At 39.4% G+C, this 27,568-nt stretch overlaps 1 protein-coding gene and 1 long non-coding RNA gene across 2 annotated transcripts in view; one reads left to right on the top strand and one right to left on the bottom strand.

The window, feature by feature from the left end:
• The window catches only part of ZFAND3 (zinc finger AN1-type containing 3), a 140,901-nt gene extending 122,685 nt beyond the window's left edge, over window positions 1-18,216 (bottom strand). The window contains exon 1 of the mRNA XM_088145378.1: window positions 17,780-18,216. Coding sequence (XP_088001504.1) covers window positions 17,780-17,850 — 71 coding nt within the window. The 5' untranslated portion in view covers window positions 17,851-18,216. The remainder of the gene's footprint in view (window positions 1-17,779) is intronic.
• Window positions 18,217-19,635: 1,419 nt separating this feature from the next.
• Window positions 19,636-26,158, top strand: LOC148217140 (uncharacterized). Its single transcript, XR_015798014.1, has 4 exons — window positions 19,636-19,838; window positions 22,153-22,899; window positions 23,808-23,942; window positions 24,998-26,158. It is a non-coding gene; the product is annotated as an uncharacterized LOC148217140 (long non-coding RNA).
• The last annotated feature ends 1,410 nt before the right edge of the window (window positions 26,159-27,568 follow it).

Here is a 27,568-nt window from a genome sequence, read left to right as displayed (position 1 = left end):
TTTTGCTTGCTGGAAAAAAAAGGAATGGGGAGTGAAGCCACTGAACTGAGAACCGCTTACATTCCCAGCACGTTGAAGCATCAGTTCTCAACTAAACAGAATTTCATGGAAATTCACAATTCTCTCATAGCTGCAATATAACCACCCATACACATGCAGTGTGTACGGACATCCTTGTATTTTCTAATTAAAATCCTCACTGATGTAATTTGGAAATACCTACTTTCATTTAGAACATTAATTCAGCCTTGACATAACTCTCGACATACTCTCTATATGGTAATCAGTTACCAATTTCATAGAAACAAAATTAAATAATATTTGGAACTAAAAATAGAATTAGAATAGCTAAACCACTCTTAGCCACCAGCACCCATTTTATAAAATGTATTTGTCTCTAAGAATCTATAGTTAAGAGTCTGCATTACTCTTAACCAGTATAGGCTCCTACAGGAAAGGCAAGATATACAATTACAAACAAATAAATATAATGCACAAAATCATATTTTGAAGAGATCTGATAAGGACCAAAATAGTTTATTTAAATAACATCAAATATTGAACTAATTAGACCTGCCTATTTGTGAAAAAAGTTTTTGAAAGAACAGAAGTTGCTAATATTAACTTTTCTATGTTAATTGTAGCCTTAATATTGGGGGAAAAAAACTAATACAAACTTCTTTCTTTTTATACTGAGTGACTTTAATCGGAATTTAAGAGTCCATATCATTTCATTTCCTAAGGAGATTCTCTAGCAAAACTATCTAACTCTGTATAAAAATGGAATCTTAAACAGAAGCAGGTTTGTAAATCAGCAAATTGAGGTAAGGGCAGCAAAATGACTTTTCTGTATCATTACGGTAACAGAAACCATTTCCTATGTCAGCACTTCCAAGAATTTAATGATGTTTCAGCTATCTGAGCTGAAAACAAGATGAATATTATAATAGAAACCTTTACTTCTTGTCTGTCAGAGAACAGTAGGTTTAAATCAACTACTGGAGGAAAGAAAAGTTTCTACATGGCCTAATTCTGTCCAGTTTTGGTTTTATATTGCAGTATTTTACAATTTCAAGAATTCAGACATAATATAAATTTTGCATTGAATATAAGAACTAAACAGAGTCAAATTACTGCAGAATTATACATCAGTTGTCACCCAAGTTTTGATGTCATTTCACTTTTAGATCAAATGGCCAACATGTTTTCAGTTTCTTTACCTCACTCCTGTCCAGTTGAATTGACAGAACTATTATAGAACCATCCCCCCAAAAGAAAAAAAAAGGGGGGGCAAGTGAAGAACAAGGAATCTTTCAATATAGCTTAAGTTTCATTACATTTTGCCAAACTGCATACTCAACATACATAAAACTATTTAAAAAAATTAATCTATAACATGAAAAGCAAGAAGCAACCCTCATGTAATAGTTCTTGTTTGCAGTACAACAGTGCAGTGCAACATATACAGATGCACACTCCTAGTGTCAGCTGCTGCTTTTGCTGTTTCCATAGAAACAATTAAACAAGTTGTGAAGATCACACTGCTGATCACAAGCTGTCAAAGCTTAAACAATTATGAAAACTGGCAAAAGAAAAGAATAGCTTAACTGCAACAGTGTCATGCAGTTTACTATTAATTGGGCAGTTAAATTCAAAGATGAATCATAACCGCAATTGTATTTTATGTCAAAATGTTTTTTTTAAATCATAGAAATGAACAGTTTTTTTCACACAGAATAGATACATTTTCAAACATAATTAAATCAACATAAGTGCTTGCAATACTCAGCTAAAGCAAAATTCTAAACTTTCCCGGTTACTTGTGCGATGTAGTAATTTTGGACATGAGAACAGCATCTGAAAAACTATGTTGAGACTCTAGTATTTCATCCTGGGAAAAAAGAGTGCTTAAAATTTGCTAAACATACCTCAAAAGGTAGAAGGTAAGATTAGAAGCCACCATATTTGAAATCTCTCTTTAAACCTTTGCCAAGATTGTACTCGCAATTAAATTTCTTATGTTTCAACAACTAAATTCAGTCTTTCAAAAACAAATTTGAAGTCAGTTTGCTTATATGTTAAAATACAGTATACTATAAATCCAGAGACAGGAGCATATACGTACACCTAAAACTATTCTTCATGTGTAATTAATACTGTAGAACTCATCTGTTCCACCTCCACAGCAATTAAATTCAAACAAACACCTTGATGAATACATTGCAAAAAAATCTGCAATTGGAAACAAGAACTGATATATAAAGTATTTAAGTAAAGCATTTTTAATTCACCTACTATTCCATTTAATAGTTTTCTGAAACAAATGCATCTGTTAGGAAACAACTTTCATCAATAACTTGGTAATTATTTGAAGTCTCACCTTCTAGACTCTTTATTTTTCTCAGCTTGCTAGCAAAATAGTTTCCTTATAACTGGGCCTGCTCTTCTCTTTGCTATGTAAAGCTGCCTTACAAGTCATTAAAGCAAGGTGGGAAGTATTGACTACCTAACATTCCTTTCTGTGATCTCACCTAAATTACTCATTGATTTAAAAAAAAAAAAAAGATACCTCTGCACAGGAAAATAACTAGTGAGATTCCATTCTTGCAAAGCAATGCCAACTACTAAGTATGTAACTTTGGCAAGGTACTACTATACTGTAGTAATTACAGAAGCGATATGAATGTCACCAAGAGTCGCTTTGTGTGAGATGGGTGGCTATATAAATGTGATATACGCATAAATAAACAAATGAACTCAAAGCTGTTTACATAGATAATTTTCAGCTGCCTCTTCTATTGATTTGTTATACATGTGCTTTTTTTCTAAAGGTATTCTGGTATTTTAACAAACTATTTCTGCTATTATTATGAGAGCCAGTTTGGTCTAGTGGTTAAGGCATCAGGCTAGAAACCAGGGGACTGTGATTCTAGTCCCGCCTTAGGCTTGAAAGTTGGCTGGGTGATTTTGGGCCAATCACCCTCTCTCAGCCCACGATGTCAGGCTTTGGCAACAAGCTAGTCAGTCAATTCCTGTTGCAACTAATGGATCAACATTCAGTTGATCTGAAAAAAGTGGACCCTGCACCTGCAGGAAAAATGCTAAGAAGAAAAAAAAATGCTGCTATTATTATGAAACGTACTCAATTTGACATATACGTCAATACTGCATTAATAAGCAACAACACTAAATACGCACTCCAGAAAGAGCTGAAACTTGAGCTTGGATACAAACAAAACAAAACAAAACAAAAACATAACAGGAGAACATAAGCAGTACTGTGCTGGATTGGGTCCCTGGCCCGTCTAGTCCAGCAGCCTGTTCTCACAGTGGCCAACCAACTACATAAGGAAGCCCACTAGTCTTCTAGCAGATGGCCTTCAGAGGCAGTCACACTGCCAACAAGGCTAATAAAGCTCAGGCCTCTCAAAATCCCTCACAGAGGTGCCTCCCTTTACAGAGTTGCTGAAAAGGATATTACGATGAGGTGGTGGTGACAATGATTGCATATTTGTTATCCATACCTGGAAGACTGAAACAAAATACAATTAACATATCTCAAGTTATCAGTCTCATTATAGTTTGCTGTTATAAGCAAAAATATGCACCAAAGGATAGGTGTCATGGTGTCCAATCACCAGAGACCTCTCCTATGCCACCCACAAAGTTCTCTTTGACACTGACTATTTTTTATCCATTTACAAATTTTATCTGTAATGTATATAGATATAAAATGAAGATTATAAAGGGAAAATTAGAATATTTTTCCAAATTTGTTCAGATTTAAAGTGGGAGGTCGTAGATATGCAGATAATATGGTGCTGTAATGAGGTAGAAGAGGATCAGAGGGGGTCTAACTTATTGGGTGGGATCATATTAAATTCAGGGCCCTCAGATACATTCAAGAATTATTCAATCAGATAATCAATAATCTTTATGAGGTTAGGGTTAGTAACAATTACCAAGTATTTGGCTTTATCACCAGTAACAGCAAAATGTTGCCTTCTCTGCATTAAATTTCAAAATTCTCTTACTCCTCAGAAAGTTCTTTCCCCTCTTTTTCAAGAGGAATGGTATAGCACTGTCTTAGGTGGCCAAACGAAATCATCTTCTGATTTCTTTCATCCTTAATGTTAAAGATCTAAAAATCAAGAATCGTTGCATCTAAAAGAAAAATCAATATCCTTTTCTAGAAACTGGTGCAATTTTATTGATCTGATATTGATTTTTGTTAAAGCAGTGAGATTTTAAAGAAACAATTTTCCAACAAGCCAGACCATATACTGACATCTGCCAATGAAATACTGTAGTGTTATTGAATTGTACAACCATATAAAAGATTTGAGAATTTTCACTGAAGAATGTTTGCTCCATCCTTTGAATTGTATTGAATGTAGACTTTTCAGTAAAATTTCTCAAAAAAAGGATCATGTAGGAATTATCTTAAAAGAGAAAGCATCAATTCATTTCCATGTTTATTTTTATTAATTCAGTTAGTCATCTCATAATTGTTTTCAAGGTGTCTTAAACAAATTAGATAAAATTAAAACCAATAAAATACTGGATATTATTGATGATGAAATTCTTTTCAAATCCAAATGAACTGGATATTACACCACAAATAAAGATAAGCACATATCTGATTCCACAGTGTTCTCACTGCTGGTATGTGATTTTATACTTATAGCTATGAATAGAATCATTAAATTCTTATAACCCTCAGCAGAGCATGAGAAGCTTAGGTAGTTTCATCTAACATAGTTTAGAACATAGTCAATTTCTGGTTAGCAGAAAATCCATCTCCAGAGAGAAAAAGACAATTGAAAGTTTAGCTAGTAATCAATATAGAGAAGGCTATCTTGAAGTGTGCACAACTCTTCTTGGATCAGTATTTGTTTCTCAAATAAACACTAATTGTTAGTTATAATAACTATAATGCATTGATTTATATTTGTATTAATCTCAAACGTTAATTACTTTAAAAAGTATATGTTAATACTGTTAGGAAAAGAGTTAACCTTTTGTTCACATCTACAATACTAGAGGGAATTTGTGCAAAAACATTAAATACTCACTCATTAGTTTAATGGATTTATTGCAAGGTAAAGGCATCAAAGATTGCAACCTAAGCATGTTCTTGGTTAATCCACCAAGATCCACCTTCTTAAATAAATATATATCCTGGATCATATGACATAGATTAAGCATGTTTTAATGCAGGAGTAAACAACCTCTCGCCTATAGGCCTAATTTGGTCTATATGAAGTGCAAGTAAGGCTCCCTTTGCCCACTACTTTTAGATATCCCATTCTACTGCATTAATATCTAATCTTTTTATTTTCAAAGTGGAGGGCAGGGTGCTAGCAAAGTAAGTAGAAACTAATTGTGTCATCACTTCTGCACTTCAATTACACTTCATCCTTCCACTTTACACAGAAAGATCAGAAGTGAAGGGATTTTTTTTAACAGGTGCCCCACATATTCTCAAGTCCTTCAGTATGCCTACTATATGCCTCTCATTCCATGTAGGAGGACATGGGAAGCAATGGTTCTTTTTCCTCCTGCATAGCAAAATTGATGTCAACAATGTGGGAAACTTCCCTCTTTTAAATCCTCTCCCCTTCAGACTGGGTAGGGAGCTAGAGCCAGCCACTGAATCAAATCCAATTACTCATCCCTATTTAAACTTGTGGGTAGTAAGCCATCACCCACCTATGACCCTAGGCAGATTCCCACAAATGCTCTTCAAACCCCCATTACCTCAATTTCCAGATTTAAGGAATGCTATCATATTGAGAAACAAAGTGCTCCAGCTGCCACGCATATGGGCGATGTACTGCTAGAGGTCTTCTGCAAGTCTGTCAATTACCTGACAGTGTCTGCCTGAAAACACTGCAAAGCGGTAGCACTGTAGCACTTACTGAAGGCTGTAGGAGAGTATTATCATATTGGGAAAAAGGGCACAACTATGACTGGGGAGGAAGCTTAAGATGTGGGAATACAAACATGCATGCAACTCTCCAGCTCACAAGCTGGCATTGCAGGGACACTCTGGACCAAAAACACAATCATTGTTATGTTCATTGTTAACAGATGCTCTGTGTGTGTGTGTGTGTGTGTGTGTTTTCATTCTAGCTTGATGAATTTTATTCACATCATTTCTATTCAAGTTTTTTTTAAAAAGAGGCACTGAACACATGGACCAACACATCCCCACACTAGCGGTGTTTTAATTCAAACTTCTGCTGAATTATTTCAAGTTGAGAGAATCTATTCATATTGTTTGAATGTATGTCTGTATATTTTATTTAAAATATTATTATAGATTCAATTTATTCTATGAGCTACTCTAAAACCACTCTGGAATTAATTTGTCAAGAATAACAAATATTTAATCTTAAATATAGGATAGCATCCAGAGTAAATCAACTTAATTAAAATATTTACATACTGACTTTCCTTTTTCATCTCTAGAGCAATTACTGATGAAATCAAACACAGAACAAAATATGCTGTCATAAACCTAAAAGAAAAATAGTAGATAAAGTAGCATCAGCAATGAATATTACAACTAGAAAGATATAAAACGTCTCAAATGAATACATTTCTATTTGTCTAATACTTTGCTATAGACCAGCAAGTACTCCTGAATCCATTCAGAAAGCTTTGGGGTTTTGTTCCTTAAACATCATCACTTGACACCTTGTTAGAAATTAACAGGCTTTCAGAGAAAGTTCTCAATATAGGGAGAAACTAAAAAAAATCCCACTAAGTTTCAACACTTGGGCCATTCCCAGAAACCATCTGTATGCTTCAAGTAATAATATACAATTCCATAACTTACTGCAAAATTATGTTAGAGTAAAAGGCTCTAATGCTGGGAAAAGTGAAAGGAAAGAGAAGAAGAGGACCAGCAGGAAGGTGGATATACTCAGTTATAGTGGCAATGAGTACATCATTGGAAGACCTGAAAAACCAGGTTAGAGATAAATCATCATGGAGAAAATCTATCTATGTGGTCACTAGGAGCTGAAGACAACTTGATGGCACAAAATCAATTGGCATTTTTATTACAAACATGAGTTTCTGTTTATAAATGAAGAGACAGAAAGAACACCCTGAAAACCAAGTAACCATTTCTGAAAAACAAGATTTAATAAAGTAGTTTCATCTGACATGGAAAGAAAATGTTAGCTGTTCTGAGAACCATGTGTATAGAGTGCATAGTAGAGATTGAATAGAAGTCAAAACATAAAAAGCAATACTGTACACTATCTTTCTGGGCTGTATTACAGGATGGAAATATAGGATATTATCTCTGAGGCCAGTGATGTTCAGCAGGGTTATCCACTGGATTCAGCGGAATTCCAAGTTGAATTGACTATTTCAGACTAGATCTGCATGGAACACATTAGAGTCTCTAGAGTGATCAAAACCAACAGGCTAAGTGAGTGATTTGGAACTTCATAGTGCTGTGGAAAGAGAGATTCTTATACTGTTTTCTTTTCTCAGTAAAATATAGTGGAATGGAATGGAAATCTCACTAACTGGTTTAACTTCTAACCATAGGAAAATATTTATCAGGAAGCTTTCAAACACACTGTTAAGTTTTTTGCTCAACGAGGGCTTAATAAAAGGACATTTGAATGCCTCTTGCATTAAAACATAAAGATGCCCTCAGAGTTCAACCTCTGATGTTACATTGACACAACTATGCAGTTTTCCTGCTAACAGTGTGGAACTGATCTCAATTACTTTCTTCAACTTTGAAGCTATAATCTACAGCCTTGCTATTCCCTAGGGCTCCCATCCAAGTACTAAATAGGCCTAACCTTATTAATTCATTCCAAATATCAAAAGGAAATTAATGGAATATTTTAGATACCATCTTTAAATGAAAATACTTGCCACAGGTGAACAATGACTGTTTCAAGTCTTTAAGAACATAAATATTTAAAATTTTAAGAATCATTAAATGTTTGCTTAAAATATTCTCAGCAACTCTCTTTTAATTCTACTTAACATCAACAAAACCTCTTCTATTATTCTGTAATTTGCAGATTTTTTTTCTCAAAGAGCAAATGCCCTGCCCGCCAAATAATAAACGAGCACTCAAAAGCGGTAAATTTGCCTTGTTCAAAGCCAGTTGCAGCTATTCACCTGAAATTTGGCAATAAGAATTTGCTTACAAGCCACCATTCAGTTTCTGATCCAAAAATGCATCCACCTTGACATACGTATCAAACATTACACAGTCTTCAATTTGTACTCAGAATAATATATTTCATTTATTTCACTGAATTTAGACACGGCCCAGCTCGAACTGACTCTAGGCGGTTCAAAACAACAACATAAAAACCAGTACAAACCAAAAACAAGATGGGATCCAGGCACAATATACAAAAAGAAAACAAAAATAACACAACCAGCCCCAGCTGTCTCACTCTAAGGCCTGGGAGAGCAGTCAGGTCTTCAAGACATTACTGAACACCAAAAGGGTGGGACCCACAAGGATTTCACAGGATATCTTATTCCAAAGGGCAGAGAAGGTGCACTTCTTGGGTCCTGATACACGGCATTGCTTAACTGAAGTGACTTGGAGTGCACCAATTCTACTGGCACATACTAGCGGGGCAGCAACCATGAGAGATAGGCAGTCCCTCAAGTAACCTGGCTCTGTACCAAGTAGGGATTTATAGGTAATAAGCAGCACCTTGAATCACACCTGGAAGCAGACTGAAAACCAGTGCAGCTCACAGAGCACAGGTGTTATATGGGCATACCAAGGCATGCCTACCACAGCCCACACTGCTGCGTTCTGTACCAACTAAAGCTTACGAGTGGTTTTCAAGTGCAGTCTCATGTAGAGTGCAGTAGTCAAGGCTTGGGGTGACTACGGTATGAGTGACACCCCCCCAATCCAGGAAAGGTGCAACTGGTACACAAGATGTAGCTGAGCAAAGCCCCCCTTGGCCACAGCTGCCACCTGCTCTTTGAGCAGGAACTGTGAGTCCAAGAGGACCCTCAGATTACATCCCACTCTTGAGTGGTAAAGTGCTACCCCATCCAAGAGTGAGGGTAGAAAATCCTTGGATCCAGGGGCTCCTAATATCCACAGCTACTCAATCTCAATAGGATCAATCAGTTCCTTCCTATCCAGGCCCGCATAGCCTCCAGGTACTGGGACAGGATCTCAACAGCCTCACCTGGCTGACCTGAGGTCAAAAGGTATAACTGTACATTATCAGCATATTGATGACACCAGACTCCAAACCAGTGGATGACCTCACCCAGCAGCTTCAGATAGAAGAGGGGAGAGAGTGTTGAACCTTGTCACACCCTACATAATAGCAGTTTAGGGGACAACCTCTTCCCTACCTCCAACACTGGCTATGAAAGAAAGACAAGAACCACCATAAAACTGTGCCCCCAATTACCAACCCTCACAGCCAGTCCAGAAGGATACAGTGGTTGAAGGTATTGAAGGCTGCTGAGAGATCAAGGAGCACTAGGATGGATGCACCACCTCCATCCTGGCTCTGCCACAGGTCATCAACAGATGTGACTGAATCCTGGCCTGAAATTTGACTGAAATGAGTCTAGATACAGGTAGTCCTCGAGTTACGACCACAATGTTCCATCACTAAGCAATGCTGTCATAAAGCAAGATATCACATGACCACATCGCTTAACAATGGCAACCCCGGCACTCCCTGTTGCAGTCATTAAGCAAATTCCACCAGTCGATAGCTGAGGATCCAGCCCAATCCAAGCCATTCCAGGCTTGGCCCCTCCCAGCCCCAAACCTCAGTAAGTAAGTGGCTATCTTCAACACCACCCATCCACCCATGTCCCTCCCACCTCTGCCCTTTTGGCCATCCTGCACCTGCCTTGCAGGGCAGCAAGCAGCTCCAAAATTGCATGGTTCTGGGGCTGCCTGCCATGCCCCAGGAAGCCTCAGCCCAGTCGCCCTTGCCACCCTGCACCCCGCTGCCCCAGCTGACCTTCACCATCTTCTTGCTCCCACTGCCACTGTCCAGAAGGGCCAGGCCAGGCACGCCTCATAAGCAGGAATCCAAAAGGATACAGATGGGGGGAGACAGGTAGATGGGGGGAGTTGAAGCACCTCTGCGGCTGTAAATGTGGGCACGCTGCCAAGTGCCCAAATTTTGATCTCATGACTGTGGGGGCGCTGCAATGGCTGTAACTTTGGGGACCGGTCGTAAGTCCCTTCATTCAGTCCTGCCATAACTTTGAACTGTTGCAGAACAAAAGGTTATAAGGACTACCTGTAATCCACTTCCTCCAGGGTTCTCTGCAACTGCAGACTGACTACCATCTGACCACATTAGGTCCTCACTTAACAACCTTACAGCACTCACTTAATAATGGCAACTGGGAATGCTGGAATTGCTATTGCTAAGTGGCACAGTCATGTGACATTGCGCTTTATGACTGCATTGCCTAGTGACAGCAATTCCAATCCCAATTGCCATCGTTAACCGAGGAGTACCTGTACTTGCTGAAGCTCTGCTAGGGCTTGATGGGATTATGACAATTATGATCCAACCAACTAGAACAAAGAAATAGCCAAATAAAACACAGATGGGTATGCGTAAATTTAAAAGGTAAAGAAAAAAAGGGGGGGGGAAGAAAAAAAGAGGGAAAGGTTATAGAATAGATTAAGTTATGAGAACCTAGGTAAGGCTCAGCACCACCTCACTTGGAGGAGTTGTTGATGTTTGATCATAGCTCTGACACAGAACCGGGCTACAATGTCTGCAATCGCCTCTCCTGGTCTGTTAGCAAGAGACTAAGGTAATCAGACCTCTGATCTGCCCGGGTATTGTATTATACACTACTATTAGTGAACAAATTCAAACCCACCTTACAAATTAGCTTTTTCTTTCACCATATTAGTTCATCTTCAGAAGAAGCCTTACTTTTGTAAATGTTAATTCCAAGTTTACATGTAAAGGGAACAAGTTCCCTAGATAAATAGACTTAAGCAAACAAGTTCTGCTCTAAGTCTTAAGAAATCAATCATCCTTACTTTCATCATTCATGTGGGAAAAGAGCCACTGAGCGAAGGACAAACACGAACAGCTTGAGCTGACAGCAGAGTACTTTTAAATTGTCTATTCTTTTTAGAGTATTTGCAGAATTATAAGCTAGTCCTGTTAAGAGTAGAATGAATTTGTATACAAAGAAAGTAAAGGGAAATTTCTTAGAACTCCTAATACTGAAACAAATTGGGCTAACTTCTTAAATAGTTCTAATAACCTTATGCTACCTATTCATCTCAAAAGAAGCATGGAAATTCATGGTCCTCTAAATGTGGCTGAATTATAATCTTCATATTTTATCTTTTAATTTATTACTCAGGTTTTTATGCTGCTCCAGTTGGTTCTGAGGCGCTTACAAGACTTCAATTCAGTACTATGGCTAAAAATGTACAATATTAACCAAAAAACCCAGCAACACAAAAAACCTACCCTCTCATTATCTCTACTCCTTTGGGAACAGTAACCAGTTTTCTATTCCAAATTCATTGCCCCTCCTGATGAGCTAGGTCTTCACAGCCTTCCAGAATGCTAATAGAGATGGGCCATCCTTATTCTGGGGAAAAGCTATTCCAGAAGAACAGGGTAATTACTGTATAGAGAAAGCTCACTTTCAGATTCCTTGATACTAGCATTCCCTTGCCCAGTCACCCTCAGCAAGCTCCTCCTCTTGGATCTAACTGAACAGGCAGATTCCACATGGATTAAGCAATCTTGCAGATAACCTGGTCCCAATCCATAAAGGATGAAAGATGAAGACAGAACCAGCATCCTGGTAATTCATTCAAAAGCCAATTGGTAAGTAGTGTAGCTTCTGTAGTGGAGGTGTTGAGAGAGCAGAAAAGAAACCAAGTTCCTTACTGTCTGGATTGTTGCATTCTGGGCCAGCTAAAGGATCTGTTACCATTGGTTGAAAGTGCTGGAACTTATATTTCAGCAAGACCTGAAGGGCTTGTATATTGTTCAACTTGGCCTGCAAGAATGCTATCCGACTTAATGAAATAAAGTGCAGGTCACTCCCAGAGCTTTTAAAGTATCAAGAATAGAATACCTGAATTCTATCTGTATTTTTTCAGTAGTTTCATTACATTCCACAGGGTTTATTAGCAGATAAGTGAATATAACATTTAGTACTCTTTTTCCAGCTTTTATGATTACTTAGAATTTCTTACCAGGAGTTAACATTATCACCATAAATTATATTAATATTGCTCTTAGCACTTCCAAGTACACACTGTATGTAATTTTCAAAAGGTACATTTAACATTTGTGAAGACTACAAGCTCTTGTTACAAATGTAATAGTAAAGAATCAAAGGCTTTAAAATAGGGCTAAAATAAACAAAATAAACATCTTATTCCAGGTCCAGGTTAATATGTAACATCAATTGTGCTGATTCTTTTCATTCCTTTCCTTTATTCTAAGACTTAACTTGGTATCCAATATTCATTTCTCATTATGTATTTTCCATCTTTCATTATCTGTTTTCCATAATGAATTGTGGGCTGGGGCATGTTGGGACATTTAGAGGTTTGAGGCAAGAGTTGATTCACTCAGTGAGGTGGTGAGGGTTCCAACTGAGACTATGTTGGGCAGACAAAGGTATGGTGGAGCACCAGGTCAGCTGTTTCAGGAGAAGGGGGACCTGCATACTGGTAGTGGTCCTTTCTTCTAAGCCAGTTGTCTGTTAATGCACAGAGCTGACATATATTGTTGACACCTGGCTGAACAGCTGTAGGTATGTAGTCCTCTGGGAAATCTGCCAAGTAGAGATTTTTAAGCAGCTGCAATGTCAAGATTAGGGAGAAGGAGTTACTGTGATTGCTCATAACTCTTGTAGTGCAAGGAGCACTGCCCAAGAAGTAGCCAGATGAGGTGTCTGCATGTGGAGGTCGGCCATACTAACAAGCTAGGGCTACTGCTAATGTACCAACTCCCTACCTGCCTAGTAACAACCCTTTATGAACTCCTGGGTCTTGTTTCAGGCCTGGTGTTGGCCTTCCCAAGTCTTTCAATCTTGGGTGACTTCACTCTCCATGCACTGGGGAAGAGGTCTGCTGAAGCTTATGAGTTCATTGCCTCCATGGTGATAATGGGCTTGCCATAAGTAATTGCAGCCCCTGCACATGAGGATGGTCACACACCTGTTCTGGCCCTTACTTTGAAGCAGATGAGATATGATCTGAACATGGAAAACATTAACATCTTCCTTTGACATGGTCAGGTCACTTTCTCATCAGACTACAGATCACAGAAGCCCTAGATATCAGCAAGAAGTGAATTTATTAGTTTAATACTGTTTCTTTTTAGTTGATCTATGGAACCCAGAAATAACCAGAAGACTGGATGAGACTGGTGCAGCCAGTCTCTTGCCCAGTTGCCAATCCCATGTGACCCTTTAGACTACCAAAGAGCTAAAGGAAATGAAGTAACTAAGAGACATTTAGAGCAAAGGTGGGGGGGGGGAAACTGGTGGACACAACGAAGGCTGGTACAAGCTGACATTTAGGCCAAGTGAAGTTCTCCCTTGACCTGTCTGTGCTTGACAACTTTTGGCCATTCTCCAACCTTTCCTTCATGGAGAATGTGGTAAATCAACTACAACTTTCAATAAGGATTCAGGCCTGGGATGAGGCTGAAACAGTATTGGTTTCTCTGGTGAACAATCATCATTAGGACCTGGGTTGGGGGACTGCACCCCTCCTGGTCCGATGAGACATGGTATCCTTCAGGCTTGACTACAAGGGAAGGAAGCATCATTTAATGGTGGTTCCCCTTCTATCTGAGTGGGAGGTTCCAAGCCAAGCCAGAGGTGCCAATGAAGACCTGAATCAGTGTCTGGAGGCTGAGAGGGCTTGGATGGGGTGAAACAAACTCTAATTAAATGTTATCAAATGAAGCTACTGTTTGTCAATGAACAGCAGGGCAATTCAGTGATTATTCTCAATTACACGCTCCCCATAAAGAAAGTTGTTTATGACTTGGAGATTGTCCTGGAGTCTTGGCTCCTACTAAAGTAGGTATACACTGTCGCTGGGAGGGCTTCTGGTGTACCAGTTATAACTACTTAAGACCAGCATGTCTTAGCAATGGTAACGTATACATTGCTCACCGCTTGGCCAGCTTAACTGTAATGTGTTCTATGTTGGGCTGCCTTTGGAGATAATGTGGAGGCTAGATTCCTGGCAGGTACCCCACCAACATAGTATAATACCAATTCTTAAGTCTGAAAAGGGTGACCTTTGGCAAGTACTTGCCCCAAATATAACTGAGATTTCAGCTACCTTATCAAGTAGGAGCCTTTGATACATAAATACACAAATTTTAATGAAAATAATGGATTCAGGACAAGAAATTAAGACTTCTAATACACTAATATCTTAACTCCCCAAAGATTTCTAAACATAAATGCCAAAAACCTGTGGACCAATTCTTATCCTCTGATCATTTTGTGAAATGTACATGCCTCTCATTCATCATTTACAGATAGTCATGGATATAATACTTCCACTTAAGGAAAAAAGTCCACTGCTGACAATCAAGTTGGTGAAAGGAGCATTAGGCAAACATATCTGTGTATAAATAAATGCAAATACACACAAGAAGAATGACTGTTATGACAGCAAACAGTTTAACACATCTTTATATGACTTTTTAGCTGAATATGCTCCACTTGAATGTCTTTTAAAATTCTGTTTGCATAATTTCTTTTCAGGCAGTTTTTTCCCCCGCATGGAGATTAGAAAATAGATTGACTTACTTGAGACCTTAGCCTGGCAAAGTTGCCAATCTTCAAATACTGGCAACTATGCTATGTGCCACAGGAAAAGCATATTTATGTATCTGCATCTAAGGCATTTGGCTTGGCTGGAAAACAGGAATATGCCCTGCAATAAGTGGTACCAAGGGAGTTGGTGTTCTGTCTTAAGTCCTCTGAACACACAAATATAAACACATCAGTTACCCTACTTCAAGAGTGAGAAAATCGCAGTGATTAGAAATGCCTGACCTCATTTAGGAATTCCTCCTCCTCTTTTCCCTTAAAGTCTCTCATCCCCAAGTGTATGTCTTAAGAGATACTACTGATAAACAAAACTCACTTATGAGTATTTTCACAATACTTTAGAATTGTATTCCTTCAAGGTTTGCCTCAGTGTTTGACCTGAACCATACATTCCTCTGTTTAGCTAAAGGTGAGATTTAAACAACTAAAAAAAAAAAGATAAAAATAGTAGTAATTTGGTCAGAAGTCTTGGAATGCAATCCTATAAATGTATAATTGCGAAAGTATCCATTAAGCACACTTGAGCTGATTTCTGAATAAATGCATTATAGGATTATAAAGCTAATGGGCAGTAGAAAACCACAGAATTGTTTAGTTAATATGCCATCAAAAATGTAAAAAATTGATATTATTTGAAGATGGAAAGAGTGCAAATATAAATAAAATTAAAACAGCAAATAAGGATGGATAATGAATGATGTCTTCAAGGAAAAGTTGTGAGTTGAAGATTTAGCTGTCTAGATACTAAAACTATTTATTTTTAAGTTCATCAAGAACTTGTTACACAGTTAAAAACCACCAAAACAACACAGCTGTGTTTATGAAAGAAAGCCAAATCAATGATTCTCCCAAAAACATCATCAGTTCAATAAACAGAAAGCATATTCAGACCATTATTAAATATGGCTACTACAGCATGACCTGATGAAGTTTTATAAATGTTTCACAAATTGGTAAAGGTCCCCTTACAGTTCCTCATTGCCAGCAAAAGCATTTTAATCATTAATTTCAGCTTCAAAAGAGTATAATTACTCATCAGTGCTACTAATAACCTGATGCAGGAACATAAAAGTATAGGTGCAGTGCAATCAAACTTTATACATATACCAAATCCACAAGCACTTGGTACTTTTCTCTGAAGTTTTCACTGCTGACTGTCAAAACACATATCTAGTTTAAAAGATGGCTTGTCTCTTCAACTTTCTATGCTTATACATGGGAACTATTACAAAATCTCAGTTGGGATGCACAATTATCCCTTCTTTTGTATTTGTTTTTTGTTTGGATTGGAGTCTCTATGTCTTGCTGATGCTGCAGTGAGCATAAAATTTAGAAAATTTAGTGTGTTTCAGATAGCCTAGATGGAAATGAAGAAAATAATCAACACAACAACATAGAATGCAAATATGAAGGGTATTACTGATGAAGGAAAACCAGTGGTAAGCCTATTTATCTTTCTATTTAAAAGATAACTATATGTACAGCTGTAAGTAGCACTAGATGGTTTCTCTTTCTCTAATAATTACTCATATCAAGTTTCATTAACTAAAAGACTGGGATATATTTTCTGAGTAATACATTCAGCCTGTCTTGAAGAGACTTGTTTAAAAATTGTTTGTATTTATGTAACTCACAAGTAAATTACTCAATTTATTAACATAATATATCAGTTCAGAAGCTGCTGGTAGAAGTACCTAAACAAACAAGGACCAGTTTATTTAGCATCTCTTCACATTGTGATACTAGTTTGTTGCTTTTCTAAACCAAGAGCAAACCTGAGGTTGTGGCTTCTGATTCTACTGCATTATGAGAAAAATAATCTAAGAAACCTGGTACCAACAATCCAGAGAAGATTCCATGTTGTATTTAGCAGTTTCAACTAACAATTCTGGTTTATGATGTGCAAATCAGCCCAGAGTATTCAATACTTGTATTGTAATTCACATATGAAAGTAAATGCATAACTTTTAACTATTGTTCAAATCACAGAACACAGTTTAATGATAATTCATATTGCTATGACAACCATATTGTTAGCCTTTCCAAGATTCATGGGCAACTCCTGAGAGGAGCTATTAAAAGTTTTGCCAAGTATTTATATTCAGTTTTGTTCATACAAAGTTTTTTTTTTAATGGCAAAACTAGAAACTTGGATCCTCATCACAGAATTTAGATATAGATATATATTAGCATTCCCTCTTCACTTTATATAGTCCAAAGGAGTCACCTTTAAATAGGAGGGTCCTTTAATCAAGAAAGGAAGACTTTCTCTATACCAGTGTTATCTTTCCTGCGCTTACTGTATTCATCTAAGAAATGCAAAACTGGACCAACCATTAACTCTGAGTTTTGGAAAAAAGCAGAAAACGAATAGCAGCAGCAAAGAGTTTAAACTATTCCCTCTCGGGAAAGTTCTGTCCATTTCTATGAATGATAGTGAAGAAGGCTACAGGAAGATGTCACACCTTGGGTAGTAACACAAAGTTGACATATTGCAATACCTGAGAATAACCACATGCCAAGAATACGGAAATGAGGGGAAAAACAGGCATAAATCGATTCGTTAAGTGCCGCACAAACAGAAAGACAGGGGAGATCAGAAGACAATAGTGGCTTTTTTTATCCTACGCCCTTCCTCCCCACGTTGAGGGAGGCTGGCTGGGCCTTCAAGCCCCATTCCCCACCGCTCTTCTGCATGCAGCTCCCACAGGCGCAGGTCTGGGAAAGAGCCCCCATGACAGGCCCTCGGAGAGGCCAAGGGAGACCCGACCCTGCCTCGCCCCCTGCGCCACCAGGCCTGGCCGAACTATGGCCGTCATTACCCCGAACCACGCATTCTCCACGTCCGGGAAAAGGCCAAGCCCAGCAGTCGCCCCACGCCCAACTCCGACAGGCCTGCAGCTCCCTTCCCCTCCTTATCCCACGTACTTACCCCCAGAACCCGCAGGGGCAGCGGGGCGGCAAGCTGGGGGCTTTGCTGCGCTCGCTGCCGGCGTCTCCCATGGCGGCGGCGGCGGCGGCGGCGGCGGCACCAGTGCTCAGGGTCAGGGCAGGGGAAGGGGCAGCTCAAGGCAGAGGATCCAGGCCGGGGCTCGATGCCGGGATTCCAGGCCGGTCAGCTGGAGTCGGACGCTACCACTACGGAGACGGCTGGGTGGGTGGGGGAAGAAGAGGCAGCGGCGGCGGCGGCGGCAACGACGGCGGCGGAAAGAGAGGCAGCCGCGCCCTTTGGTGCTTGAGGTGACACTGAGCTGCGGGCGGAGGCTACCAGAGGGTTGTGACGGGCCCGCAACATGCCATCCCCACGATTAGCGCGCGCCCCCTGACCCAACAATGCCCTCAGCTCCTCCCCCTCAGGCGAGTAGGGTGGTCTTGTCCGCCCGCAGGCTCGACTGAGGGAGGAGCGTACCAACGCTCAGGAATAAAGGGGAGAGATCAGAGACTGTACAGAAGGTTAGAGAGTAAGCAGAACTTTCCTTTGGAGAAGCGGTATTGCTAGGGGTTTAAAACGGACAGCTTTCAGCTGCAAATGAGCACAAGAATTGAAGTTAGGAAATGAATTGATACCCCCTACGCTATTATCTATCGATGGTATGGCCTAAAGCGATTGGGTCAAGGGTGAGGCAGAGAAGGCTCTGCGCATGCGTGAGAAGAGTAGAAACCCGGAAGTAAGAGTGCAGTAAAGAGTCTCTCTTGAGAGGTTCCCCTCCCCCTCCTACATGGAATTCCCTGACTAAGCGGCAGCAACCCCGGGAGTTCCTGTTGAGGTTGCCTTACAGGCGGCTTGCTCTTCTCAGTCGTCGTCATCTCCCCCCCGCTTTTCTCCTTTACTACGAGTTTCAGTTCTCCACTGACTCTGTAAAAACCATGCTGTGGTTGGAGGAGTCAGGCTGAAATCGTGCGCAGAATCCTTGACTCCTAATCCCGTCAGAATGGGTTGGATTGATGCCTTTGTTATTAGGCATAAAATTGCTCTGCTTTTCTAAACATAGAAAATACAGAAATCTCCGCTCCGTGCTTTTCATTGCAGCATTACAAGCAAAAATAAAGTGGGGAGGTGGCGCCCCGTCTGCTAAATTTCCTACAGTCGTGCTATTAACTGGCAATCCTATTTATAACTAGTGGCTTGTCTTCGCGGTATTGAATGTTACAATACTGAACTTCTCAAAAGATAGAGAAGGGGAAAAAAAATATCCTGAATAGGATAAAGAAACAAAGAGATCTGTGACACGTTAAATACTAGCCAGCTGTGTTATGGCATAAGTTTTTGTAGACCAAATGAGCGAAGTAAATTCCTTCTGCAAGTATATCCAGTGGGGGAAAAGAGAGAAAAATGGGGTGGTAAGATTAGACAGGTTTAGTCCGGGGAAAATAGGACTTGACTTGTAGGCACTATAGATCAGCAAGGTTTTTTAAAGTAACTAGCCCAGTCTTTTGCATGGAACAATACGTGTCTACAGTTGGTATTAATCTTTTTAAAAAGAGACATTCCTTTAGTACTTAAATACTTTTTAATCATATAAGTTTTCATTGACTTCTTCAGATGCAAGAACTATGGAGTTGCCTGCCTTCTGATGTTATGGTGGTTAGCAATTTTATGGTTTTAAAAGGGAATGATTGCTATTAATTGTGCGCTACATGGGGCTACCCTTGAAAAGTATCCGGAAGCTGCAGCTGGTACAGAATGTGGCGGCACGGGCAGTTGTGGGTGCCTCTAGGGTTGTGTATGTAACACCTCTCTGCTGCATTGGGTGCAGGTTTGCTTCCTGGTCCAATTCAAGGCCTTGGTTATGACCTTTAAAGCCCTTCATGGCATGGGCCCAAGTTACCTGAGGAATCGCCTTATCCTGGTTACATTGGTCCGTCCCACCCGGTCCAGCGGGAAGGGCATGTTGCAGACCCCATCGGTTAGAGAATTTCGACTGGCGGGGTCCAGGAGGAGAGACTTTTCTGCTGTTGGCCCCACCCTGTGGAATATCTTGCCCCCTGAGGTGAGGTTGGCCCCCACTCTTCTGGCCTTCTGGCTCTGCTGACGGGGATCCAGTGGGGGCTCCCAGTGCTGGAGGTGGGTGGCTCCTTGAGGATGCTCTCTCCGCCTTTTAACTTTGCCTATAGTCTTTTAATGTGTTTTGTAGTTTTTAAATGTTTTTATGTTTTTTTTATTTGTGAGCTGCCTAGAGTCACTGATAGTGAGATGGGCTGTGTATAAATTTGATTTATAAATAAATAAATATATAAAATATTGGCCGTTTTATGCCCTCTGAAATCCCAGTAGCATATTTTCAATGGCACGTGATAGGGTGCTTCCTGAATATTCTTGGTTAACCAGTACAGAGTGGATAGATCCTTAGTCTGATCCCGCAGGACTCTTCTCATGCAGGATTATCTTCAGCTGACATACCTACATGGATGCTGAGGAAAAGAAAAACAAAATAGTAGGGTTAAATAACTGTGGAATGCAAAAATTGTCTAGCCTGAAACAATTAAGTTAAAGGAAGCCAAATAAGAACACTGACTATGATAAGCCTGCTGTCCACCACAGCTACTCCCTGGCTCTTCATGTATCCATGCAGATACCCAAACAAAACAATTTGTGCTTTGCTTTGCTGATAAGGAATTAGGAACAGAAGATGGTTCAGCTAGTGACATAGTACTCATAGGAGAAGGAGGTAGAGAAATGTAGTCAGCATCAACTTCCAAGATGTCATATTAAAATCAGAGAGGATTCTGGGGCAAAAGAGCTTAGTGGTGAACGAGTTGGGTTGGCAGCTAAAGGTACTTTAATAGCTAAAATGGATTAGATTGTTCTAATAGCTGTTAAAGATCTTGGTGCATTGGGCTGTAAACCTAAAAATGGACAGTTGACGTTAATTAGGATTTATGAGATGCTGGGTGAGATGGGAGAAGACTCCTGGGAGAAGACTGACCAAAGTGTTCAAGAGTGAACATACATTGGGAAAAAGTGCTGAAGGAACATGGTGTCATGGGACACATGGCTAGATGACCCTAGAACCCAGCTAAAATTGAAGCTAGAAGAAATAAGATCAAAGGTTTACCTGCCAGGGTATAACTGGCCAATCGCCTATTGTATGTTCAATCTGACAGATGATAAAATGCCATCTAATTTCGTAAGTACTTTCCTGGAGTGGAAGAGGTGTAACTGCAGACTGAATGGCACATAAGCTAGGAACAAATATGGGTTCACATCATATAGTGTTAAGATTGCTTATTTAAAACGCTTTGAGAACCAATGCAAATCTAGAGGGAAAAATGTGTAAAGTACTTAAGGCTATGCTTGTCTAAATAGAATTACTCACAAAAGATTGCAAAACTGTTAGTAAAATCAGGTTGGCATGATTCTTCTCCTGTTTCAATTTTTTACATCACTTATATTCCTGACTTACAGAAAAAAACTACCAGATACACTATCATGTAAACATGAATATGTTATTTCATGCTCATCTCTCCCTACCACAATCCTGAAGCCAAACAGTTTTGCCCTTCCCCACAGAACAGACGTCCTGAAAGGCTGGGGGCAGGAAAACAGGCAGTAGATCTGCTCTATCAAATGAGATTACAGCAAGAAGAAGATGCATATGTCAGGGCTCAGATGTGGACCAGGGAGCCCCACAGACTGATTCTTCCCTTTCTCTGTGAATGATGAACAGTTGTATCACAATGGCCATTTATACGTTCCCCTTTCTTTGAGGAAAGAGAGATTGCAACTCTGACATAATAATAGAAACTGCTGGACATGGGGAAGTATTTGAAACTTCGCACCAGGTGCTAGTGACTGAGGGTGAAAGCAGATGTCAAGGACTGTGTTTCACCTTCTCACATTTGTTACCGGAAAGCTGGCTGGTTTATCTCAATACCTCCTTTCACTGTTGGAACCAAAGGATCTGTTTCAGTGGATTTTATTGCTGATCTTCCCCCCTGTACAGTTACATGACTATTTTGGTGATACTTATTTACCAAGATAATTTATTCATTTCAAGGGCCTTCTTTCGCCTCTGGAGACTATATACTGTAACTTTTTCTAAACCACATTTTTAGATACAGAGATTTAGTAAATCAGATGATCTTGGATTGTGACTCTCCATTTACCTCCATGTTTTGGAAGAGCCTCTTCCTACTATTAGATATTCAAATTAATTTGTCATCTGGCCTCTACTAGGCAAATAGATAATGTGAACCAATTATTAGAGTAGTACTTGAGGTTCTATGTATTTTATCAGCAGGACAATTGGACTGAATTGTCTTTTTCAGAATGTGTGTATAACAACTCAATACTTTCTTCCATAGGCATGTCTATCAGGCAGTTTATGGCTACCACCCCCACATCTTGCCTTCCAGAGCTCCAGCATCTGCTGTTCCTTGGACCTTCTGCAGAAGAGGAAGGCTGCTCAGTTAGATTTGGCAAAGGCTACATACTAGTGGGCCACTGATACGCACAGATAAGAAGGCACCAAGATTGTGGTGAGGATTTGGTGTAGCTTTCCACTGAATGTTTACCTTCTGTACAACCATCTATAAAGCTAGACTTGATGTTTATTGGCCACTTCCCAGTCACAACTGCTTGCTTCAATGAAGAGTCACCTGGTATTCCATCAATCAGTTCTTGTTTGTGAGGAACCCCCATGCCCCTTGTGACCTAAAACTGCCTCCCCCTCCCTTGCTGATAGATGGGGAAGAAGAATATGAAGTGAAATATATTCTGGATTCTAGACACAACAGGTGACACTTGGAATATCTGATTCACTGGATGAGCTACTCTGAATCTAAGAAGTCATAGAAAAATACAATAGATGTCCATGCCCTACACCTTGTACTCCAGTTTCATCTGAAATTTCCACACAAGCCCCCTCTGTACAATCTACCATCACTCTCAAGAGAAAGTGAACCCCAGGATGAAGAGGACTCTCTGCTTCCCACTGCAATAGACTTTCCCCTACAGGTTGCTTTATAAAACAAAGGGAGAGAAGGCTTTCTAGCTCCATTTGACTCTGTGGCAAGACTTGTCTGGTGACTTGCCAAGCAAGGATGGGGAGGGTGAGTCTGTAGATAGGTCTCATAGCACTATGTCTCTGCATGTGGGAGGGGAAGCTGAGTCTGATGTGGGGAGATGGTTGTAGAGGAGTATGGAGATAACCTTGAAAAAGGAACGCAACAGCAGTTAAGTATACATCAACTCAACCCTGTGAAAGAGGGAAGGAGGATAAGAAAGAAACTTAAGATTACCCTTCCTTAATTGTCTTTGGTATAAAAGGGGGCAATGGGAAACTCTGCCAGACTTCCAAGATTCTGTTGTTATACCCTATAACAATAGAGTTCCAGTAGTCTTTGCGGTAAACCTGTCCTACCTTGAAGGACTGACATGTACCACTACTTGTCTCTTTAACAACTCTCTGAAATTCTTTGATCTTTCAAATTCTTTCTTGGCTGTGGCTTCTCTTCTTTTCTTAGCAATTTTTACCATCTATGCTGATATCCACTTTGCTTTCTTCTGTATCTTGGTCTCTGGCAGTCTCTTCTCATTCATCCTTAACAACTTTGATTTCATTCCACAATTCTTCCAGTTCCCTATCATTTGAGTTCAGTACTTCAAAGCAATTCCTGATATCCTCCTTGAAAATGGAGGTATATGCTCAAGATTATATTGTGGAAACTGGTTGGCTTTGTTCTTCTGCTTTAGCTTGACTTGGAACTTGCACATGAGCAGTTCATGATCAGTTGCACGGCCAGCTCTTGACCTTGTCTTTGCTGTTATAACTGAATTATTCCACCTCCTAGTACCAATAATATAGTCAATTTGATTTCTGTGTGCTCCATCTGGTGATGTTCTTATAAGTATGCATCCGTTTGATTGTTTGAAGATTGTGTTAGCAATGCAGAAATCACTAGATTGGCAGAAACTGAGAGGGTATTCCCCTGGTTCATTTCTGTTTCCTGTTTCCTAGGCTATATAGACCAACTGTGTTTTCCTTTTTCAATCTTCCACAATTCATGAAGATGGGAGTGTCTTAACCATTGGAAGGATCAGTTTCTACAAGCCTCATCCATGTTGATATTGCAGAGCAAACAGAAAATACGAGGTGATAGCGAAGTGGGAAGGGGGAACTAAAATGTAAGGGAGGGGTTTTGAGGGAGACATATTACTCAAGGCTTTGTGGGATGAGTGGACCAACTGATTGGGCCATATTAGGCCTGTGGTCGGATTAATTAATTTAAAAAAGGCCTGTGGTCTGGAGGTTCCCTATTCCCATTTCAGTTTCCAGTTTCATATTATTTGTCAGGGCTACTGTAAATGGACTCCAGAAATCCAACCAACCCTGGATCACAGCAAAGGGATCCAGAAAATGCTTAACTCTTTGTTGCTATCTAGCAGTCCTTCAGATTTTAGTAGTTCAGATAGAGTAGCCTACATTTATTCTAAATAAAAATGGTTCGAGCATGGCTTTACTTTGCTAGATTTTGCATATTTGTCAACACAAAATAATTCATCGAGAGGGGGTGGTTTAGTTCTGGTTCTTAGCAGGACAAGCCTTCCAGGCTGGCATTGTTAAGAATACTTGTCTGTAAGTATCAACTGTGTTTATTCAATGTACTTCAATTGGAACCATTCTTTTTAAGAGTCCAATTTGATTAGTGCCACTTCAGTTCCTGCTGTGACTCTGCAGTTTGTGATTACAGTTTTTAAAACCAAGGATATTCTGAGGTAACAAAAATGGTGGCAGAATACAGAAGCATTCTGCTTGCCAGTGTAGGCCCTGCTATGAATGTTTTCTGCTGCCACTAAGTATTTGCATTTGAGCCATATTCTAGAAAAAGTTGTGGTACTTTCTAAAGGTCAGTGGGACTCACTGATAAATATTCCATTTCTGGCTTGGTTGCAGGGAATCGAGTTCTTCTCATTTTCTCTGCAACACTGCGGAGAAATAGTGTTATTTTTCCAGTCAGCGGCAACTTGCTCAACAAGAGAAAGTGCCTGCTGATGGATAAGAACAAATTCTGTTCACTCATTCCTCCCCAAAGCAAGAATCTTTCATTCTGCAAACCAGGAGAGGTTCACATTGCCCTTCTACTTTTCAAACTCCTTAATGGTATTAGACTTGCTATTCTATTGACCTGATTATTCTTGTTTTAACAGCTGTCAGAAAGGCAAAGGAACAATAGGTGCTGCTGTCCGTATTACAGGAAGTTGTCAAGACTGAGGCAGACCGTTGGTCTTTTCAGCACATCGCTTATTCTGATTGGCTGTAGCTCTCCAGCTTTCTCTCCTATGTCGCTATCTGAAAAAAAGATCAAACCTGGGATGTGGTTCATACAAAACACATGTTCTGCCATGTGAATCTATATTGTTCATTTCTTGATGCTAGGAAGAATTGCTGTTTTGAGTCAACTGCTCATCTTGTTTCCTGACTAAAGAACTTTGTAACTCTGTAGGCAATGATGTGCTGAAAGAACATATTCAATCCATTCAATATACTTAGTGCATTTCCAAAAAGCATTGATTATGCCCCTTAAGAATATGCTGCTCTTTCATTCTTGAACCTATAGGTTAGATTGCCATTTTTTTTTCATGGTAGATTTCTGGGCCACTAAGATTATAATCTGGTACACACACACACTGAGCAACTTGGAATTTCTGAGTAAATATTCATGTAGTTGTACCAGAAAAGGAGCATGACAGCCAAAATTCCCATTACTTACCTACATTATTCCTTCAAGCAAGAGAGGAATTAAATACTCTTACCTTAATAGGAAATGGGAGCCTTCCATACATGGCAGTAGGGATTATTTTTACTGAAATATTGGTTGTGGCAATATTTGCAGTTACTACTCTGTCTTATAGGGAAGGAACTACTCTACAGGATAAAATAGCATCTGCTACTACAGCATTATTGTGTGTTTTTTTACTTTAAATACAATTCCCCACACTTGCAAGATAAATTTTCATGTACAAACAGCATGTTATGGACATAGCCAAGTGGACACAGATGCATATATCTACCCCAATGTTGCTGAAATAAATTAATTTGTTGATGTGTCTGGAGAGTACTGTTTCTCTAATTAGAACTACATTCTGTTGCTTGAGATTTGAGATGGATCAGGACCACAGTCTGTTCAGTTTCTGTCTTCTATGGCTTATTTCATATCATATTATCCTAGTTTCATGTGCTTTTGGCTTAATGACTTGTATGAACCTTGTTTATATCTTAGCATAAAGTGTGAAGCCAGTCAATAATTGTTTAATCAGTAAATTACTGCTAATCAACTCATGCCACAGCAGAAAGAGTAAAGCAAGTCTTATTCTGCTCATCACTAATAAAATATATTTTTAAATTACTGTTATTTTTCTCTCTATGTTATATTCAAGCTATACATACTTATTTTTTAATTTACACACAATAATTTAGAATCTTTTCAGCTTGTCACAATGATGCTTTCGGTTTGTTTCTGATATCCTACATTGTGTTGACTAAAATTGATTGCAATAGAATCTTAATTTATAGGTATCAGGTATACTAAAGCAGAAGGAAGAGTGGCAGGGGGTGGGGGTTGGGGTTGGGGGTGGGGACAGTTGTAATCAATGCCACATGATTCATCTCAGAGAACTTTCTTGATGGTGGTAAAAAATATCCAATAAGGGAAAAATCTGCTGAGATCCATAGATGGTTCAGAAATGCCTCTGATCTAGGAAAAACCTGCAGCAAGAGGGGAAACTCTCAAAGCCTTCCCCTTTGATTTCATAGCAGCTCTCAGTTCAGTGTAACATAATGTCACTCTGAGGAATCCAAAATTACTTCTGCTGATGGATATGCCATCCTATGGCAGCCTCAAAATAGGAAGTATGTCATAGACTTTAAATAGATATTGCTCAAAAACCTTGATCCAAAGTTTCCATTTTAATATGTTGAAGGCTGCCAAGCTGGGAAATCTGTGGAAAAGTCACCCTGCTATTCCAATACAAACTATCCTTTCCCAGACCTATGAGTGACAGCTTGGAATTGACTAACAATTCTAGCAGAAAAAAAAGTCATCCCACACTGAAGCATTTCCTTAGTGATCAAGTAGTTGAGAATACATTATCTGAGTTAAGTCAACTTTTTTTGTCCAACAAGCTATTTAGCACTCAAACCAAGGATCTCCCTGAATTAATTAATTAATTAATTAAATGACTTATATGACCACCCATCTTATCTACAATAACTCTGGGCAGCTCACAAAAACAATAGTAAAAACATAAATTAAGAACAATAAAACCATCATCAATTTCTCTTCTGCTCAGTTTTCCTTATTCTTCAAACCTATCCTGAGCACAGCCTTAGAATTCCTGAATCTTTAGTCTTTATTTGAAAACACATGACTGCCCTTGAGTCTGAAAAGTTACCAGTGTAGTTTTCTTAGTTGTGCCTGGAGTCTTTACATTTTTCTTATTCATCCATTAATGGTTACCTTGATTGTTGCCTACTGTAGATTTGGTATCTGATTTGATATGACAAAATGACTCAGGATGTATTTGTTCTCATAAGTCAGTCTTAACTATCCCTATACAGTATTGTTCCAAAGCTTGGTTCTGCACGTGGCTTTTTTTTTTTAAAGAAAAAAAAACTCTGTTCCATCAGTATTATTTTAATGCCTGGTAAGAACCACATCCTCTGTGTAGGTTTCTGGCTTGGAGACCAATAATTGTGGTAGTCAAGCAGGGAAACTAGAA

Source organism: Python bivittatus, unplaced genomic scaffold, assembly GCF_059951505.1.
Source record: "Python bivittatus isolate LINGU-HERP-01145 unplaced genomic scaffold, Pbiv_v1 ctg000020_np1212, whole genome shotgun sequence".
Classification (NCBI taxonomy): domain Eukaryota; kingdom Metazoa; phylum Chordata; class Lepidosauria; order Squamata; family Pythonidae; genus Python; species Python bivittatus.
This window is presented reverse-complemented; position numbering and strand designations above follow the sequence as displayed.